The sequence below is a fragment of the Hippocampus comes genome, unplaced genomic scaffold (assembly GCF_001891065.2).
Source record: "Hippocampus comes isolate QL1 unplaced genomic scaffold, H_comes_QL1_v1.1 scaffold514, whole genome shotgun sequence".
NCBI lineage: Eukaryota > Metazoa > Chordata > Actinopteri > Syngnathiformes > Syngnathidae > Hippocampus > Hippocampus comes.
The window spans coordinates 426-19,568 of NW_017806068.1; the positions used below are offsets into that span (position 1 = coordinate 426).

At 42.9% G+C, this 19,143-nt stretch overlaps 2 protein-coding genes and 2 long non-coding RNA genes across 4 annotated transcripts in view; all 4 read right to left on the reverse strand.

The window, feature by feature from the left end:
• Nucleotides 1-272: 272 nt before the first annotated feature.
• dap (death-associated protein) lies at nt 273-8,070 on the reverse strand. The gene is made up of 4 exons (XM_019893722.1): nt 7,866-8,070; nt 5,921-6,020; nt 2,227-2,269; nt 273-1,705 (listed from the first exon to the last, which is right to left on the reverse strand). Exons 1-4 carry the CDS (start codon nt 7,918-7,920, stop codon nt 1,586-1,588), a joined length of 318 nt encoding a protein of 105 aa, XP_019749281.1. The 5' UTR covers nt 7,921-8,070; the 3' UTR covers nt 273-1,585.
• A 305-nt stretch (nt 8,071-8,375) lies between these two features.
• On the reverse strand, nt 8,376-8,683 carry LOC109530148 (uncharacterized). The gene is made up of 2 exons (XR_002170966.1): nt 8,651-8,683; nt 8,376-8,495 (listed from the first exon to the last, which is right to left on the reverse strand). It is a non-coding gene; the product is annotated as an uncharacterized LOC109530148 (long non-coding RNA).
• Nucleotides 8,684-12,309: 3,626 nt separating this feature from the next.
• Nucleotides 12,310-19,143, reverse strand: part of ctnnd2a (catenin (cadherin-associated protein), delta 2a) — a 157,779-nt gene continuing 150,945 nt past the window's right edge. The window contains exon 25 of the mRNA XM_019893721.1: nt 12,310-14,604. Within this exon, the coding sequence (XP_019749280.1) occupies nt 14,188-14,604 (417 nt within the window). The 3' untranslated portion in view covers nt 12,310-14,187. The remainder of the gene's footprint in view (nt 14,605-19,143) is intronic.
• LOC109530154 (uncharacterized) lies at nt 14,611-15,745 on the reverse strand. The gene is made up of 3 exons (XR_002170970.1): nt 15,597-15,745; nt 15,243-15,313; nt 14,611-14,700 (listed from the first exon to the last, which is right to left on the reverse strand). It is a non-coding gene; the product is annotated as an uncharacterized LOC109530154 (long non-coding RNA).

A 19,143-nucleotide genomic window follows, 5' to 3' on the forward strand; every position in this document is an offset into this window, starting at 1 on the left:
TGTGTGCGTCGTGTGTGTGCGTGTGGCTTGGGATAGGAGGCTGACATCTCAGAGAGACACCGTTGTTTCTTTTCCAAAACGCCAGCTGAGCCCTCATCAGTGCGTGTGTGTGTGTGTGTGAATTCACTCAGGGATGCAGCCAAGGAGTATTACAATAAACAAGCTTCCAGACATTGTTTTTTATAACCGTCATTTAATTGAAATAAAGAGACAATTTATGATCATTTCTGTCTTTATTCACGACGACAACCACAACCAATACCAAACTCCAGTTGAAACAGTGGAAGATTTAATGCAAGAGAAATGTGAAAGACAGCAACAATAAAATTCTTCATCTTAAATTAAAAGGAAATGATTTGTACTTCTTACTGCTGCAACACAGCAGTGACGGTGATTTGTGTGTCTTGATATGTTGGAAATACAGAAGGCTTGTGTGGAACAGAACACCGTTAACCACAACCAAAAAGATGGAATGGTGAAGTATTTTTTTTTTACACCTTTCTCCTTCCAATTTACATATTTGATGTTTTTTGGCGACAGGGCTTTTTTGTTTGGCTTGTTATCTACTCAGACTCTTGGGTTTGTTAACGTTTGAATGAAAGCCCCCTCCCAAAAAACAAACAAACAAAAAAACATCATACATCTCTGTTGCTTCCGATATAAGGTACACAACTTGCAAAGGATTTGGCTTGATTAGCTGCTGAAATAGATGAAACATAAAACAGTACAGTGCAGGATGTCAACAGGCACTCCGGGATTATCTTTGTTTAAAGCAGGTTGTGTGTGCAGACCACATTAACAGTGCAGCGATGAGGAGGATGCAAAAGCTAAATAGTCAACTGCATTAAGATTTGCTATGTTACACTTTATAATACACCTTGGTGGCTCACATCAAGCAGCTAACTAAGTCGTTGACGCGATATTTGAGGGCACCGACGAATGAGCCATTCAGTTCAAAGGATTCTTCCCTTCATTAAGACTGACCAATTAGTGGTTGCACTGCTGGAATGTTTATTGGTTAGAATGCAGTTTCTCCTTTTTGTGGCCCACATGCAATGCAACAACCGCCTGACTATGAAAACATGTTTTCAATCAGATTGTTTTCATTGTTTTTTGGGGTTTTTTTTTTTGGTGGCGGAGGCGGGGAGGGGGGAGTTACCAAAAACAGATGACCTCTATAATTTGCGGTTAGGGTCTTTTGGCCTGTTAAGTATGTACAAAGCCTTTTGTCTTTTTAATTGGTAAGTTTTGTGGTCTCACTTCATCAACTGCTATTGTGTTGACCGTTCGATCGATTAAAGAATAGACATACAGATATCAATTACGACTTTCAAAAAGAAGGAAAGAGGAGACAAAAGTGCACCACTATCAGTGCAGCACCAATGCAGGGCAGGTTTCAGGACTGGGGTTTAAACAATAGCCAGAATAGTATTAGGCCTCTGTTGCAGACAATTTCACAACAGACAAAAAAAAAAAAAAAAAAAAAAAGACCAATCAATCAGAGGACATCCATAACTTGCGGGAAATTGTGTTCAGTTGGGAAGGCCGACTGGTGGAGTTAGCATGGCCACAGTGTAGCACTTACTCACTTACGGGGCTGGTGAATGTGCTGGTTGATGTGCTGAGAGGGGGGCAGCTTGGGGATGCCAGGCTGGGGCTTCTGGTGCGCCACCTGGGCAGCAGCCGGGGTGAAGTCCTTATCGCCCTGAGTAGAGTCAGACAAAAAAAAAAAAAGTCAAATCAAGTTTTGTGCGTTGATGACTTCGTGCTAATACCTGATTCTCTCCATATCCTCAAAAGTGACTTCGACAAAGTATGTGCCCCTGTCTCAATGTTTTGGGGGAGGGGGTATTTTCTCCGTTTTCATGTTTAAGATTCAACAAATTAGACATCAGATAAGCAGAACCTAAGTAATCCCAAATGATCTTGAAAGTTAAATGGCCCATTATGAAAAGAAAGCTTCGAAAACCTTCGAACTGGTTGGGCCAACCTCTGCAACAATAACTAAAATCAAGCATTTCCGAAGACTGGCATCGAGTGGTTCTCATCTCTGCGGAGGTATTTGGGCTCACTCTTCCTGACACAACAGACGGGATTGAACAGCCTTTGCCATGGTAGAATTTCATTTTGTTCGACTCCAGACAAACTCACTGTATTATTAAGAAAGGATTATATTTCCACGATGCTAACGTTAAATGTCTGAATGCGTGTCTGTGGATGTGTTACCTTGGTAACCACTCCGGACACAATCAACGGGGCCTTGGGTGGGCTGAAAAGAAAGAAGAGAAAAGACAAGTTATTAAGCAATGAGCATGATACAATGTGCAGAATTTATGCCAATGTCTCTTGAGTGTGTGCGTGTGTAGAAACTAATCATCTGAAAGAAGGGCCTGAGAGGGTTGCACTTGATACAAAGTGGAGCTCCATTTACAGACACATCTCAAAACCGCTACCGAGACATAATTCAAAGTAGCTAAGTTGTCTGAACAGCGCACCCCTTACATTACATAGTACACAGAGGCGCACACAAACACACACCAGATGGAGCTCCCACGAGCTTCAGCCCCCCCCCCCCCCCCCCCCATTCATCCGAGCCAAAAACTGGAGCTCACAGCTACTGGATGTCAAAAGGAGGTAGAGGTGCAGGGAGAAAATGCCGTGCGATGTGTCCGCTTGTTGTTTTCCTTCATTTCAAGACATACAATAAATAGCACACATTCTCTTTGTGGCTATCTGCTCCTTTCTTGACAATTACGACAGTTTTTTTTTTCTGTTTCAATTCAAACTAACGCAATACAGTAAATCAAATGTGGAGCCTCCGAACCCGAGAGAGGATGGCAGTTTTTCCATTGAAGCGCGTCGGTAAATGTGCTGTGCTCAATCACGTGGTGTGTGGACACGAGTCAGCTACTTTTTCCCCGCAATGGTCTATGTCCGTTGCGGTCAACCGCGTGGCTCGGTGTGTGGCCCAGGCCTAAGGGAGGCCAAAGGGCAGAGAAGGACATATGGGAGGCAAACACCTTCACAGCAATAACAATAATAATAATGGATCGTTCGAGGAGAGAAAACGAGGGGGGGGAGATGGAGGCTGAGGAAAAGACGAGCGGCTCGACCTTGACGTGACAAACGAGCGCCGGCGTCTAATTTTACAGCGTTGTCACCCCACCGTCGTGGTGCCCACCTTGAAAAATCCCTTCGACGACGAGCACAGGGGACTCTACGACAACGGTCAAAACAATACGCAGCAATGGAGAACTCGATTGAAGTATAAAATAGGAGCAACTTTTTACCAACGGTGACACTGACTCACGGTGTCTGCAGGTTAAAGGAAGCCACTCAGACCTCACGTTCACTTCACGGGACAACAAGCAGGAGATCGGCTTCAATTTTGTCACATTATTTTAAGACATTTTATGGTCACTTTTATTTATTTTTTTTTTGCTATACCATCATAAATAAGCCACCATTCTAATTCAGCATTTGAAAGTGGAATGAAGGATTAATTGTTATTTTTAAGGATGACTACGTTCTTGGGTTTGGAAAATGAATTTTAACGGGTTTAAAAGAGCAGGGGGGGAAGCCGGTAATTAACAGCTATGATGAGCCTACAATTAACCAAGGCAATGACTAGTAAATTACATTCAATTGCATTCACTTCAAGGTTCCTGAGTTGACATTTTGTACAGAAAGAGTTGGCGAGGGACATTTTTCTTGACCGGCGTGCAGAGCCTGCAGGGGGAAGCAGAGAGCCGTAAGAAAGACTGCCGACGTTTTTTGCCTCATGAGGGAAACACTGAGGAAGCCTGGCGTTTGAGGGGGAGCCAAGAAGTCGGGATGCTAATTCACCAGCGAGTTCAAAGAGTGAAAAATGTTGTTTTTTTTTTTGTTTGTTTTTTTTATGTCGAGCATTCTTCTGGAAACGGCCACTCGCCGCCCCGCCCGGCTCCCTGTGCTTGAGCAGCGCAGAAACTTTGTTGCCGTGGGCAGGGAGGTGGTTGCCACAGAAACTGAAGCACGCTGCATTTTGTTCACTTGCCCGCATTCCCCCGCTTCACTTTTGCGTCCAGGAACTCAATTTGCCGCACAACAGCCTCGAACGAGTTGCCAAACGACCGTCGCTGAGTTTTAACGCGCGTGAGCTCCAGCGTTAGTATCGATGCACTCATTTTGCCAGCCGAGGGCATTTCACCCCCTTAAATTTTGAAGACTCAACACGTACTCCCTGTTTAAGTGGAACGCCTAACTTTGCTTTGCGCTCTCTTCTTTTGGCATGAGCGCTTCGGGTTTTGATTGCTGCCGCAACCAATTTAAGCAGCAAACACGCGGGGCCCGCATTATTTATGCCCTTTGTCGGTTGCTTGCAAGTGATGCCTTCAGCGCAGTGACAATACAACACATTTCCACGGATATTGTTTGATGCATCAAAAAAGAAAACATCCACGCCAAGCTCTTCGTCTCTCTCATGCGTTTGCTTACACGGCCCTGACCTTTGCGTTGCCATCCCCATCCTCGACTTTCCTCCTCATCTCCGGCGTAAACAGGGGCCGCTGTCTCTCCACCTCCCTTTGCCCCATCTGTCCATCTGGGCTAGATTGGTTTCGGCAGGTGCTCCCCTGACTACAACGCTTCACTGGTCGCACCTGATGTGAAATTTACCCACTAGCCACCTGCTGGACGTCCATCAGTCTGACTCATGGAGGGTGCGACGAGGAGTTTTTTTTTACTGATGGAGTGCAACTATGGCACTCGACACAAACTTTGTGTGGACAAAGACCGGTATTTCACAGAATAAAATTGCGGAGATCATTGCGATGTTGTTCAAGCAAACAAATTGTATTCGGCTTGCTGTGCCTCCGATGGAAGTTTGATTCAAGACAACATTGGCTGTTCGACGGTGGCAGTACAAAACAAGAAGACTTTTTTGGATTGTGTCAATCGAAGTTGGCGCTGTTATCTTTGTGGAGGCAGAATTTTTGTATTTGGGTTCTTTTTTTTTTTTTAGATTGCGCAGGTGTACCTAATGCTGTGCGTAGGGAGTGCATATAATCGGGCGTGACTGCAAAAATGTGCATAAAATTATTGCACTGATGGTAAAGGGCTCTGCCGTTGCACGGCTTGTCAGCTCTCATCAGCACGCAACATGTGAATATACCGTCTGCACCCGCTTTATTTATACCATCTGCAAATGGGAATGGAAATTCACCGTCATACCCCACATTTGCAGTTGGGAAATTCTAATGCCGGTCTATCAATCTCTGAATGGTTGGAGGTCCTGAATGCATCAAAGAAATGCAGATTAAATATAAACTCAGTCGGGCTCTGAGATCTGCAGACTTGGGTCGTTTAGTGGATTCAGACTTCAAGGTAAACGTGGTGAAGCTACATTTGATGCTTATGCTGCATGCAACAGGAGTGAAGCTGTCGAATCCAGATTAAAAACTTTACTTACATTTTTGGTTGAGGTCCTCTAATCATTTATTTATTTATTCTTTAATCATTTCTTTTAGGATTTTTTTTAAACTACTTTATTCTTAAAATGGTTTAAATCTTAACATTTTCTCTTCTTCTCGTAATTCAGGGAAGCTATTTTTCGCCGCTTTGCTTCTGAATGTCGCTAACTGTTCTCTTTTTAAAGAGTGTTGTCTTTGCTTGTGTGAAGCACATTGAGTTGCCTCATGTATGAAACGTGCTTTTGAAATCAAGCTGCCAGGTCTTGAAGAGGAAAAATAAATGTTAGTTTGTTCTACACTACAAGATTCTCATTATACTGTTCACACTGCATGAAAAAAAATTAATAAATCAGAATTGAGTTGCAGTTTGAATTGAGCCACACGTGTCATTTTCAGATTTTGCCTGCGGCGCGAATTCAGCCGTGACCCCGTACATACCGTATACTTATACGAGCACGAGTGAAGCTCACCTACTGCTCACATACTCCTCCTCATCGTCATCTTTTGGCGGAGGTTCCGGAACAGCAGTCGGCTGGTGCTTCTGCACGATCCTCATCCCCCCGGCCTTCACTGCAACACAAACAGGTTTGAGAAAGACAATTTGAGTCACGACCACATATGAGGAGGTCTCATTCCTCATGTGAGCAGCAACAAATATCACAATACTTGAATAATCCATGACATGGATTATGGGCAACAGCTCAGCGGAACATTGCTAGACCACACGCTCAGGTCGTCACTGCCTTGATCCGGCAGTTTCAGCAAAGTAATAATACCAGAGTACAAAGCCGTGTCAGCGGCGTTCGAAGCACCCAACTGTCCCACCAGCACCGGCTGTCGTGTGCCGTCATGAGATCTGTTGATTCAATTCAATTATTTGGGGAAATAAAGCTGTTCTTTGCCGTCTTGGTCCCTATCCCCCATAAATAGTGGGGATTCATTTCGGGCTAGGGGATTACATGATCAACAATTGTAAACATGCTACGATAAGGCCACACAAGACTGTGCACTCAAGACTGTAATAAATTATTTCACGGTATTCTATGGTTTTCTACATTTGCTGTACTGTTGAGTAAAAAAAAAAAAAAAAAAAACGTTCCTTGGGAATGTCTCCATTGTGAGACAAAGGTTTTCTTATTTTATCATTTTTTTAAAAAAATGTACTTTATATGTTGATGAAATGATATATTCTTTAGGTACACGTACGGGTGCTTTAAAACTGGCAATTAAAACGTTTTCTTATTTTATCATCTTTTTCATTTTGTTTTAAAAATGTACTTTATATGTTGATGAAATGATATACTCTTTAGGTACACGTACGGGTGCTTTAAAACTGGCAATTAAAAAGAAAAAACAACAACAACAACAACAAAAATGCACTCCACTGGGGTAACCCCACTTCATTTTCCTCACAAACATTTTCAAGAGACTTCCTGTATCAAGTTTGCAAAGGCCAGGGAGAAGATGGAATAGTCCATTGCATGAGAAGAGAGAGCGGAACACTCAACAATCAAAGCTATGAGGACAGATCAAGCAATTTGATGTGTTTTTTTTAGCAAGTAAATGAAGAGCAGAGGTTCTTTTTAATCAAAGGAAACTTTATCTAGGGGCCCAGACAACTGGCTGGCTGTGTCTGCCTAATGGTAAATCGACCCTTGAAATAAACAGCATTATATTGTATTATATCTGAATGCACGCTTCCTACAAGAATTGGGGCAAGGTCAGTCTAAGCAGTCGCTTTCTGAGTGGACTGTAAGTGACTGGTTTGCACTGCTTCAGGGTATTAAATGTTGAAATTATCAACATGATGCAAGGTGTCGTGTGAGCGCCACATTTATGTAGCTTGACGGATTTATCGTTTACCAAAATGGGAGATGTTATTTTCTGCAAATGTCCACAGAGCGTGTGCACTTGGGCAATTCCTATTGGATAGCCACCTTTGAACTCAAAAGGTCTGACACTGAAATGTCACCTTATCTGAATGCGTTATCAGTGCAGCTGCTGAGGCCGCCGTGGCCTGTCCACGTACACGTTATACGTCCATGAGCCTCCTCGCTCACGAACCTCCACGTCACCATGCGGTTGCAACTGCACTCTTGTCAGACGCCTCGAAATAATCATGCCATTATTAAAAAAATGACCGTTCTGTGACTTGAGGTGCGAATTGGAGATCACTCGTCAAGCAGGAAGTAAAAACAAGCTCGAATATTAGGGACGCAAACGTAGCACAAATGCTCACTGCCGACCACAAACACAAAAATAAGATTGTTCGTCGTATCCGTGCAATCCTGAAAGGGGCATATTGCTTTTTCGGTGCCCTGCAACACATTTGGCTTTCGCAACGATCCTAAACAACATGATTAGGCCTTGAGACGCGCAAGAAAACTGTAAATAAAAACAATGGAGTAGCTTTACCTGCAGGAGGATGTCCACCCCTGGTTTCGACCTTCTCTTTCGGTGGAGACGACATACTTCAGGCTGCAAAGTGTGTCGCCGTCAGGGTGTGCGCTGGCTTCTTCTCGCTTGATTCTGGCCCAAATTCAGCACGGAACTCCAGTCTGGAGTCGTCAACGTGGCTTTTCCTCAGAATTGTTTGGGAACGATGCGTCATGGCGTCACGGGTGCAGCGTGCGACGTGACGTTTTGTAACAAAAACTTTATTGGTCATAAAATGTTAACAGATTTTAGAAATAAGACTAAGAAAACCTTCATTTGTCCCACAATGGAGAAATTCGCAATCTACAGCAGCAAAATTGGAGGGAAGAAAGTAGAAAAAGAAAACAAAATATTTGCATGCACAAAATACGTGTTTAAAAAAATGAACTGTATACAGCACAGAATGCAATGTAAAATATATGCAAGTTGAGGGGGTCGTTGTTTTTAGTGGATAGCTCTTGTTTACGAATGACAAAAGGACAGATGGAATCCTTTAATGCAGTTTATTAAAAGGGGAAAAAAGACGTCTGCACTGCAGAAAGTTCGAGAACGCAACTCAGGTAACTAAAATCACTTCCTGCTTCTCTGACTTCAACAGCCAATCAGAACCTGTGATGTCATGAGTAGAATAACATAAGAACTTCATTACCCAGCATGCCACAGTAGTTAGGTTGCAGAGTGCATGCTTGAAGTAAAGAGTCCCACGAGTTCTATCCAACACGCCTCGTCTCCTTTATTATATCTTACGAGAGACAACACAGAACCTATCAACATAAAAAAATGTCTAAGCAATTATTAAACAACAGAATATAATTTAGGTATGCTTAACCTGAAATAATATGATGCTCAAATATAAAATGATAATTAACAATACAACATAAGCTTACATATAGAATATAAGATATAATGCAGCATAGATGCAACTGCATATGTGCTGCATCAGGTGGCTGTGCTATTTACAATGGGTGAATGAATGCTTTGATCTCCACCCTATCTATGATTAACGTCTTTTAAAGCAATTTTAAAATTCATTCTTGCCAAGTCTTGTTCTTGCACTGTATGTAACTTTAGAAAGCTACTTTTCTTTTTTGTTTGTTTGTTCAAACGTTGGTCAGTGCTTCACATGCAGGTCAGGACAGTTTGAAAATTGGGAGCGGTGTCCTATTATACGTTTGGATTTTTAAAATTAAAACTGATTCAACAAGTTGACTATGATGTGATTTTGATTAACAACATAATAGCAGGGAGTACTTCAAGCAGAGAGACTTTTACCGGTACAATCAATCAGTGGGAGTTGTGGTGGTTTGCAGATACAGTATAAGGTGAACCCAACTGCAGGGAAGCAGGCAAGCCAGAAGTTCAGGGGAATATCAAAAAAGTATTTATTCCCTCCCAAAATGGCAAACAAAAGCACATGGTAGCAGGAGCAAAAAAATACCAAAAGTCCAAAGGCCAGGTTGCAAAGTCAACAAATCAATGTCAATCAACTCAAATAAGGGGTCCTCGCCACTCACGATGACAGGCAGCGGGGAACCGAACAAACTGTCGAGACAATGAGGCATTCCTGTGAAAGACATGAGCAGAATGAGAGACCTGATTGGTTGCCAAAAGGGGAGCAGGGCAGACGAGGGCAGGTGGAGACAAAGACATCATGAGCAGACGAGGAAGACATTGAAAAGTAAGAACAACATGGCAAAGCAATGTCAAACCATCAATCGTCATAGCATTGACAAGAAATCTAATGGTGGCCTACCGCTAAGCATTCCGTCGTCATCACCCTTTGAGTTAATTAGTAAAGCAACGCGTATTAGTGTGGTTCTGCTTTTAGTCTAAAAAGGAAATGCCCCCGATAAGAGAAAGATTACCCACCCATTCGAATGTAATGTTGTGCCCATTGACAATTGTATACACGTCCGTGGCCACTAAGAAGCAAAGTACCGCTTCACTTCATTTCAATCTCTAGCTGTGAGCATTTTGTGCCTGCTCTTGTGTTGTTTCCAAAGCAGAAAACTAACACTGAACTCATGAAAAGCTCTGCCATTACCTCTGCCGTCCTTTATGGGTCATTTTAGGTGTTCCCTCCATTTTCCTTTTTGATGTACATAGGGAGAGTTATGACTTAGCACAGAGAGCATTCATTTACTCAGAGTGTAAATCCAAGGCACATATTAAAACTGCCTTGGGTGGAATCCTTTCCTAAAGTCAGTGATCTCCTCAACTGCCCATGGCTGATATCTCCTCACCGTGTGTGTGTGTGTGTGTGTGTGTGTGTGTGTGTGTGTGTGTGTGCGCGCGCGTGTGCGTGTGAGAGGAGGAGCACCCAGTCAATATCTTGGAGAGAGACAGAATGAGGACGTCACAGGTGAATGCTTTTGCTCAAACTGACAGACAGGTTCATGCACCCACATGCATGCACTCCCTCAAACGCATGAAATCATGCCTTTGGTTCCCTTCGATCACTGGCTGCTTGAAGTATGGATGTAGACCGTCCTTGTAGCAGCTACTGGCCAGCAATTCAGTGTGAGGTGCCAGCATAGAACGGAACATCTCATCACGCGGCTATGGAGAGATGTCTTCTCTCCGTTGCCTTTTGTGTTTCATTCTCGCGTGCCCCATATGCAGCTTCCTGCTCCCCCATACCAACTTCTTCTGTGGCAGCAGAAGTAGTTAACAGCCATGATTGCCTTCAAGTATTCTCTGTAAACAACGCTTTGCTGTCATTTTCTGAAATTCCTCACGTGTCCGACACACGCACAAACATACACATGCACACACTTACGCATACGCAGCACTCTCTGCGGGAGACAGCCGGCTCACCTGCAGCAGCACCAACATGCATGAATAGTCAAGACCCATCTCCAGCATAGGCCGCTCAATATCTGACGGAGCACCATGATGTGCGTATGTGCCAGACGACGAGCAGTAAAGAGAGCGAAAAAGTGCAATGATAACCATAAGAAAACATTCAGTGATTCCCTGACATAACTACCAACCACTCATTTGACTTCTTTTGGCGTGTTTTAGTTTCGATTCGGCAGCATGGAGAAATAGCGGCGAGCACATCGTCCTCCCATTTGAGAGGTCCTAAGGTTGAACTCTCAGCTCCGATGCCATCGTTATCATCCTGTCTTGTGGAATTTGTTCTCCCTGAACAGTTGTACTTCTCCTGACCCTGTATGATGGTGAGGAATGTTCAGACGTTACCTGAAACATAACTCGCAAATAAAGGTTTTATCCTGGTGACAGTTTGAGCCACGAAAAGAAAAAAGACATTTTCCCTTTAAATTGTTTCTGATGGGTGGTGAAAGCTGTTGAAAAACAGTCAAATTAGAACAATCGCTACGCGTCCATTAGAGATACCCAACAGATTCTGTTCAGCTGTGCAGGCTTCAGTGCGCACAGTATACTCTTCAATGAACCACAAACGTTTCTATAGAAGAAGAGATGTATAAAGACTGTTTTGAAAAAAGATGATATTTTGATAAAAAAAAAAATGATATACTCAACCGATTGCCCCTAATTCTCCAAAGAAGCGAGAACTGAGCTACAGACAATACAGGGTGGTTGTTAAATGAGGATCTGCTGGTAATCAAAACTAATTACCTTGTGTGAATACTGTAGCTCCAAACGGCAATCTTAACTTCATCAAAACAATACAGGGAAATTGCACTCAGTAGCCCACCCCCCAAACACACATTCAACTCCCTGGTGTAGACTGTGATGAGACAATAAGAGCCTCATTTTTAAGGCTAGCTCCTGTTTTGTTTTGAATGTTCATCATTTTCTCCAGGCTTTTCTTATTTATTTATTTGTTTTTTTAATCAATCAAACCATGAGTTCAGCCTGGCAGCTCTGGAAAAAAAAAAGCCACTGTGGGTAGGGCTAGAATGGTAACATCCCAAAATGTAACACCAAGGCCCACTATAAGTGAGTATCTAACTCTTGGCGGTTTATGTCTTAGTTTACTCAGTTGATAAAAGTACAAAATGGATTGTAAATGTTTCTCTTTAGTCATCCCCAGTACAACCAGCAGAGCCAAGATAATAGTCGATATCAACACGTGAAGTATGGAAGCGGCCGCTTATGAATGCTAACCAAATGCTCTTTCAGGTCTGCTGAATGCATAAATAAGCGTCTGTTTACTAAAGTGCTCCTCATTCTACCTTAAAGGTGCTGGTGATCAAAGGCTGTCTGCATCGCTTCCAAGTGTCAGAAAAAAAAAAAGCCGCGGATGTACATCTAAGGGGGTCGACCGGGTGAGAACCCGAGAGCAAAAAATGTTTTCTAGCAAAAACCTTTTAAAGAGGCTTCAAAAAAAGGGAAAAAGTTATGCATGACTGAAGTGTGCCCTGATTTCTGCTAGCAGCTGGTATGGGGGATCATGTAGCATCTTGTTTTACTCAAATATTAAAGGAACTGGTTAATGTTTGCTCCAAGAATTTTTTTAATTTCTGCATGTGTTCAAATACGGTCCTTTCTCAGCAGGGTCATTTAAGAAGCATGAATACACAGTAACACACAACTCGCACCAGAGCCTGAGCATCTTCAGGTAGGATTTCTCTGTCGTCTCATCAGGGGAAGGATGGGCGGGCGGGGCGCCAGGGAGCCGCTGTTTCACGATTAGAGCAAGTGAATTCAAGTTCTGTTTGTACACCACGTCTTTTTTTTTTTTCTCTGCAAACACTGCGCTTTAGTGACACGGATATCTGCACATAAAAATTATATATTTATATTCATATATTTATAGATTCTATTTCAACAATTCATTCTAGTGATTGGACCGTGATTAGCAAAACCAGACTGACCGTCGGTAAGAATGCCTTGCATGGACATTGATTTGTACAGACACACAACGGAGGCATACACGCACGACTTCACACATGCATGCATAAATACGTTCACCCGAATGAATGTGTCTGCACGCAGGCCACACATTCTGTCACCGACATGCACACAAACGCACACGCATCCGTACACGCGCCCGCAATTGCTCAGCTGACACCAAGGACAGCTCTGCACAGTACACCAAAGGGAAGCTACCCATATTTCCCAGTAATATCCAGATGGGGGGGCACAGCGACATAAAAGTTACAAACAGCAGAGCGAGACATCCAGTCAGTGTCTGAAAACTGAGACGGAATGTCCGTTTAAAGTCATCCAGGATTGACCCGAGAGAGGTCGGAGTTTGGCATGGTCTTTCTTGTCCTTCGTCACTTTAGTTTACATTGGATTGTACAATATTTACTCTTGACGAAGTGATGATGCTGTCCCCTCCTTCACTAAAGACAAGATGAGCTTTCTCAAACACAAACTGTGCTTGGAAAGATATTCTTTTTGAGGCAGTGAAAAAGCACTCTCCGTGTGTGTGCATTTCCATTTTCCACCAAAATATTCAATTGGATGAAGTTCGACTAACACAAATACTGCAAAATTGGGATGGTGCTGACTTCCATTGTGGTCTTCAAGTCCGCTTCTTGTGTTCTTATTCATGTTTTTTTTTTTTTTTGTTGCTTTCCTCTTAAAACCATATCACAAACAATCATCAAATGAAAGAAAAATTGTGAGCACCGTTACGTTTGTAATACATAAAATGACTTCTTGAAAAATCTAAAAAAAAGTAGAAAAAAATGACATCGCGTAAAAATAAAAACAGAGGCTTCCATGGGCAAAAAGGCAATGACAAGAATAACAACAAAAAACAAAAAAGGGCAGGGGACAGAAGCAATGCTACGTTTAGGCAAAGTAGGAGGGACCCACTTTGCTCCTCACATCTGATATGCTTCCATTCTTCCTGACCTCCTCATGCGAGTCATCCTCTCTTTGCTCTCGCCGCCTTCAACAAACGGTCAGGACTCCTCCCGCGAATAAAAGCTCTTCAATCCCCTTCATACGGTCATCCCTCGCTCGCCTCCTCCTCTTTAGTCATCTCCCTGTGCCTTTAGTGTTTGCTTTCTTTCATGACTTATTTATTCTGCCCAGAGTGTTTTTGGCCCCTCACACACCTTGCACTCACTCAGGTGAGCAGAGCTGGGGTTGAAGATGTAAAGTGAGCGGTGGTTAAAATAAAAAACCGAAAAAAGATAATGCATGCACATGCATTGTTTGTCACTTGTCCTGACTTCATTACACTTTCTTGCTCTTGTTTTGAGAGAGCATCAAAAGTCCTTGTCAGGGGGTTCAAGATTACTCAGCAAACTTGATGTGCTTGGAAATAAAGCAACAACAACAAAAATCCCCTCCACACACAGAGACACATGTGAACCCCTCTTCATCATCGACAACATCGTCTTCATCAGCCTAATTAGACCCATGAGTCAGGCGAGGCTGGATAGTGGCTGGTCTCGTAGTTCAATTCGCTGTACGGCCGCGATGCTGAATAGAAGTCTACATAGTTGCCAGTGGACTTGAGGCCCAGATGCATGCGCAGGTCCTCCCGTGGGTCCCGAGGAGGCCCGGCGGAGCTGGGAGCCTGCTGGGGTTGGGCCTGAGGTTGAGCCTGTGCTTGGACCTGGGGCTGGGGCTGGGTCGGCGGAGGCGGTCCCTGGTCCTCGTAGTAGGCCTCGTCGAAGCTCCTGCTCTGGCTGTGAGGCGGAGGCTGTGGAGGCAGAGGCTGGGGGAAGGAGGGAGGGGGTGGGTAGTGGTCGTAGTCTTTTAGCACGGCTGTTGACGGACTGTCCTGTTGGGGCTGCGGGGCCATGGTGCAGGGCTGAACTGGGGCCTGTGGAGGATGCGGTGTCCGGCAGACGGATGGTGGTGGAAGTGCAGTGAAGGGAGGCATGGAGGGAGGTGGAAGGTGAGGTGATGGGAGAGAAGGCTTTCAGGCAATGTAGGGTGTAGGTAAAGGAAAAGAGTGGCGGGCACATGCTGCATATGATTGATTGGGGCCGCCTTGTTACATCAACACAAAAATCTGCGTTCTCCTTTAACAATATACTAAATGACATTAGAACTGCACGGATATTTTTATTTTCTTTTTTAACCCTCCAAATTCATGAACAAGTGGGGATATACAGCCAATATGCTTTTTCCATAAAAAAATGGAGGTTGGCACCCCAAAAAAAATGAATAAATAAGAAGTCTGTGAATGGGTGAATCTGTAGGTGGTGAAGTGTGTCGGGGACCACAGTATAGGTGGGGGCAATTTCAGGAGAGGAATTTTGCACAGCTAATCAATAGTACACGCTTTTACAACAGGAGACACTATTTGAGGAATTTCATAAGAGTGGCAACTTTTCAAATTCCTTCTCGCTATTATCTCCTGCCAGCCTAGGCCAAAGGAAGGATATGCTGGATAAACTATTTGACAGGGTGTACAAATGCATTCAAATTTTTTTTTTTTTTTTTTTTGAGGCTCACCTGGTTTGGCTTGATATCATCGCTGGCAGTCAGGTATGAATTTCGGAACAATGTAGACGTTCCACAGGACACTTGAATGGGGAAAACCAAATGATTAATAACAACATTTACACGTGGAATGCCACTTCATTCTTTCTTAAAAATGCTGGCAAGTACATTATTCCAATACGAATCAAGTAGCCAGGACTAACACAACCAAAGAAAAGATGTAAAAATAGAGACAAATGATTACATACTAACCAAACAAAAAGAACAAAGAAGAGCACTCTGCTTGGAGACGACAATGCGATTGGTGGAAAAGAAAGACTCACTACACGCACAAGCACGCGCACACGCACGCATACTCATACGCACCTGCCATGCCATCTTTCCGGGATGTGTGCTCGCCTTTGTTGCTATGGAAACCAGCATTGGTTGCTGTGGAATCGTAGTCCATCTTGCGTTCCTTCAGACTCATCATCTCTCTTGGAGAGGCTGGAGCGCTTGCTACACACACACACATACATACAAAATAATGAGAAGAGCATGAGAATTCACAATTCTCTACATAGTCATATTAGCGCACGCATGAGCATTCTGGCCTTCCAAGGTGCATCATCATTCGTCAATATATACAGTAGGATGACCTGTTAAACATTTACATGCGTATAAACTGCTTATTTGACACAAATCAAGATTCATGATGTATAAAACAGAGAGATGCTTTTTATAACAGATCCAATGGGACTGTTTTACTTGTGGTGCAAGTGTGGAGGTTACACTGACAGATTTCTGACACTCTATTGGGATTATATTTGACTAGTTGCACCTTTTCAGCAGCACTCTATTTCACACACATCACCGCACACAAAAGCACACTTGCACGCTACAATAGTTGAAACTGCTGTTTTACCCCAATTCTCTCTCTATCTATTTCTCTCTCTGTCACTCGCCCACTCACTCGTTTACAGCGCACACAGCAATGTTACCCCCCTTATAGCATATTCAAAATGCTTACTCAGTCCCTCTTATCTTGACACACGGGATTGCCAGAATGCTGCCTACCTACCTGCCTGAGAATCTGCCCCCTCAGTTTGCTTAGCTAAACATTCCTGTAACTACTCCATATATGTGGAGTGCATTAATGCACTGCAAGATTAGCCAGGGGCTTCAAAGTGAAGGACACTCTAAAAATACCCAGTCTGGAACAGTTCAGTCTGACTTTGCAGGTAACGGTGCGGCTGCAGTGGTGAACAATTTCACTGTATCATATTCAGAGATTTGATTTAGCTACACGATATAGCTACAGGGGGAAAACATTGGAAATTGCCATTAGTGTAATCGTCCTACACCGCAGCAAACTATGAACACAACATTAAACATATTGCCTATTGAATACAGCAGAATGCCCCTGTGTGATACATTCTCTCAGTATTTCTGGAAAAATAAAACTATGCACGATGCCAGATTACCTCCACAGGTGTGTGTGTTTGGGTTCTATTTTGTGTTTGTTTATGAAGGGTTTAGTGATGGCAGAGGAAACTGGTCGTGATAGCTCCAGAACCAGCAAATTCAATTTGTTGCAAAGCAGAGGAAAAGTATAGCTCCGCAGTACAATCTTAGCAATACAATAAAAGAAATATCAATTACAGATGCAAACTCACAGGAACTTGTAACGGCCACTTGAACCATGTGTTACATGATTCAACAAATAATTACATAATGACCAAATTAAATGAGTAGCTAAGGACAAAAGAAACCCAACGGTCACGATGTGTTCTTTTGCTGCCTGCTGAGCCACACACGCAAAGGCGTTGATTCTAACAGTGCCGAAAAAAATGCCACAAGGGGACAGAACTACCGTGTAAAAAAATTAAATAACGTAAAATCGTGTTCTCGCTTCATTAAGTGTCTGTCAGGTAGCTTCCATGACAGAAGAGTGTTACTTCATGATAGTTGAAATCAATTTTACACGAGTTAGCCTCTTTTATAATTTTATGCCAGTTAACAATATTTTTAAAAACAGTGGCTATAGATTTAAATTGATTTTATGATGCCGACAGTTTAGAGCTGGAACAAATTAATTCACTTTACGTTATTTTCAACGGGATATGATGATTTGAAATTAGAACTGGAATTGTTTTTTCTTTGGAGCTTACCCTTATCTTGTGGACAGTGTCTGTGAAAACAGAGCTGCATATATTTTCTCAGTGCGCTTCTACGAACGCTCTCCCTTTGTACAAGAGAAATAATTTTCCTCGTTTCAACACAAGACTCTAAAAATAGGACCAAAAAAAGCCTTTGTTCTCTTTGGCATTCCTCCCATATCATGATGACAGCAGAAAGGCAAAACTACCCAAATAGAATAAAGGTTTTGAAACACATTTTCTGAAGTGTCTTTAGAAATTATCTTTCTCTATTTGAACACAAAAGAGCTACCTATTACGGTCCAAGTCCTCTGTGCTTGACATTTAAAAGCAAAAGAAAAATTCAGTGCCTCTTATCTGCCTCCCAGATATTAACAAGAGACACAATTGGATGCAAACAAAAGCTAAGCCAGGCCAACTTTAATGAAAAAAAAAAACCCACAGCTTTAACTTGTTAAGAACATTACAAACACTATAGTTGATTGCCGTGGCCAACACGACGACATACAACTGACCCACTACGTTTTTAAATAGCCACAAAACAGATGATCTAGCACCCATCTGGTCACAATATTAGGTACAGCTACACAGTCTGGGCAAAATATTTGATGCATTTATGGATAGCATCTCTTTCTCATATTTTGCCCCTTGGTTTGCTTTGCTTGGCCTTTGACTTCTGGCTATAGCTTACTTACTACGGATGTATTTGGGCTTGCTACCAACAGCCTCGGGAAATCTGCTGGGAAAATGTAGAGAGCTAAGGTAGAAGATATGATGGATTACAAGTAGTTTGACTACACTGAAGTTACCCGCCATATAAATGAAGCTCGCTCAGCAACAACAGAATGACAAACTACTAAACTGTTACTAAAGAAAAGTAAACCTACTGTCGGTGGGTCGAGCCTTTAAAAGGTAATGGATATACGAGTACAATTATAATATAATTACTGATGTGGTCATCATTCCATTAGCTCCATTAGATTTTTTTTTTTTTTACCTAATGTCAGATTATTTAAAAAGATAATAATGTTCACAAAGATAGTGATACTTTTGAGGAACAGAACCTAAAGATATAGGCCTATTATTCACCTTCATTCTTGTAAGAATTCTTCTTGTTCTAAAGACTCTAGCTGTGCTTTCTCCGCATCAGGCTTAGCAGGCTGATGAGGCAGAAAAGTACTTTTCCTTCCTCCCAGCTTAGAGGGGCCTTCAAGGACCCAGCGACGGAGCCATGCGTGTAGTCATGCGTGTGTGTGTGTGTGTGTGTGTATGTGTTTGTGTGTGTGTGGGGGTGTGGGTGTGGAGACAGCACAGAGAGAGATGATAAACAGAGTGTGTAAGAAGTATTCTTGTTCATTCAGCTAAGGTAAAGGGAAAAGTTTACAGAACAGTTTGTATGTGTTTGTGTGTGTGTGGGGGTGTGGGTGTGGAGACAGCACAGAGAGAGATGATAAACAGAGTGTGAGAGAGGAATTAGGTATTAAAGGACGGTTAATGCAGGGATGAGGATTTGACCTTGGACAGTGACATTGAAATGTTCATCATATTTGTGTGCATGTGTTTGGAAGATTGTAATGCATCCCATCTATTCACCTGTCCTCCACCTTGTACTCTTCCGGTAATCCTTCTCTCTTGCCGCTTCTCTGTCTGATCGCACACATACATGAATGCGCATCTGTATCTTCGGCCTGCATGTGCTCCATGATTTCGTCCCCGAGAGACAGATCAAAGGAGAGGGGGTGATGGTGGAGTGAAAGTGTGTGTGTGTGTGTGTG

What these genes read in the sequence shown, in the direction of transcription:
- dap (XM_019893722.1), bottom strand. Translation starts at nt 7,920, where the DNA reads ATGTCGTCTCCACCGAAAGAGAAGGTCGAAACCAGGGGTGGACATCCT. An exon ending in GAGGAGTATGTGAGCAGTAG is followed by an intron (nt 2,270 to 5,920) that starts GTGAGCTTCACT and finishes CTTTCTTTTCAG; the next exon opens with CCCACCCAAGGCCCCGTTGA. An exon ending in TGTCCGGAGTGGTTACCAAG is followed by an intron (nt 1,706 to 2,226) that starts GTAACACATCCA and finishes GACTCTACTCAG; the next exon opens with GGCGATAAGGACTTCACCCC.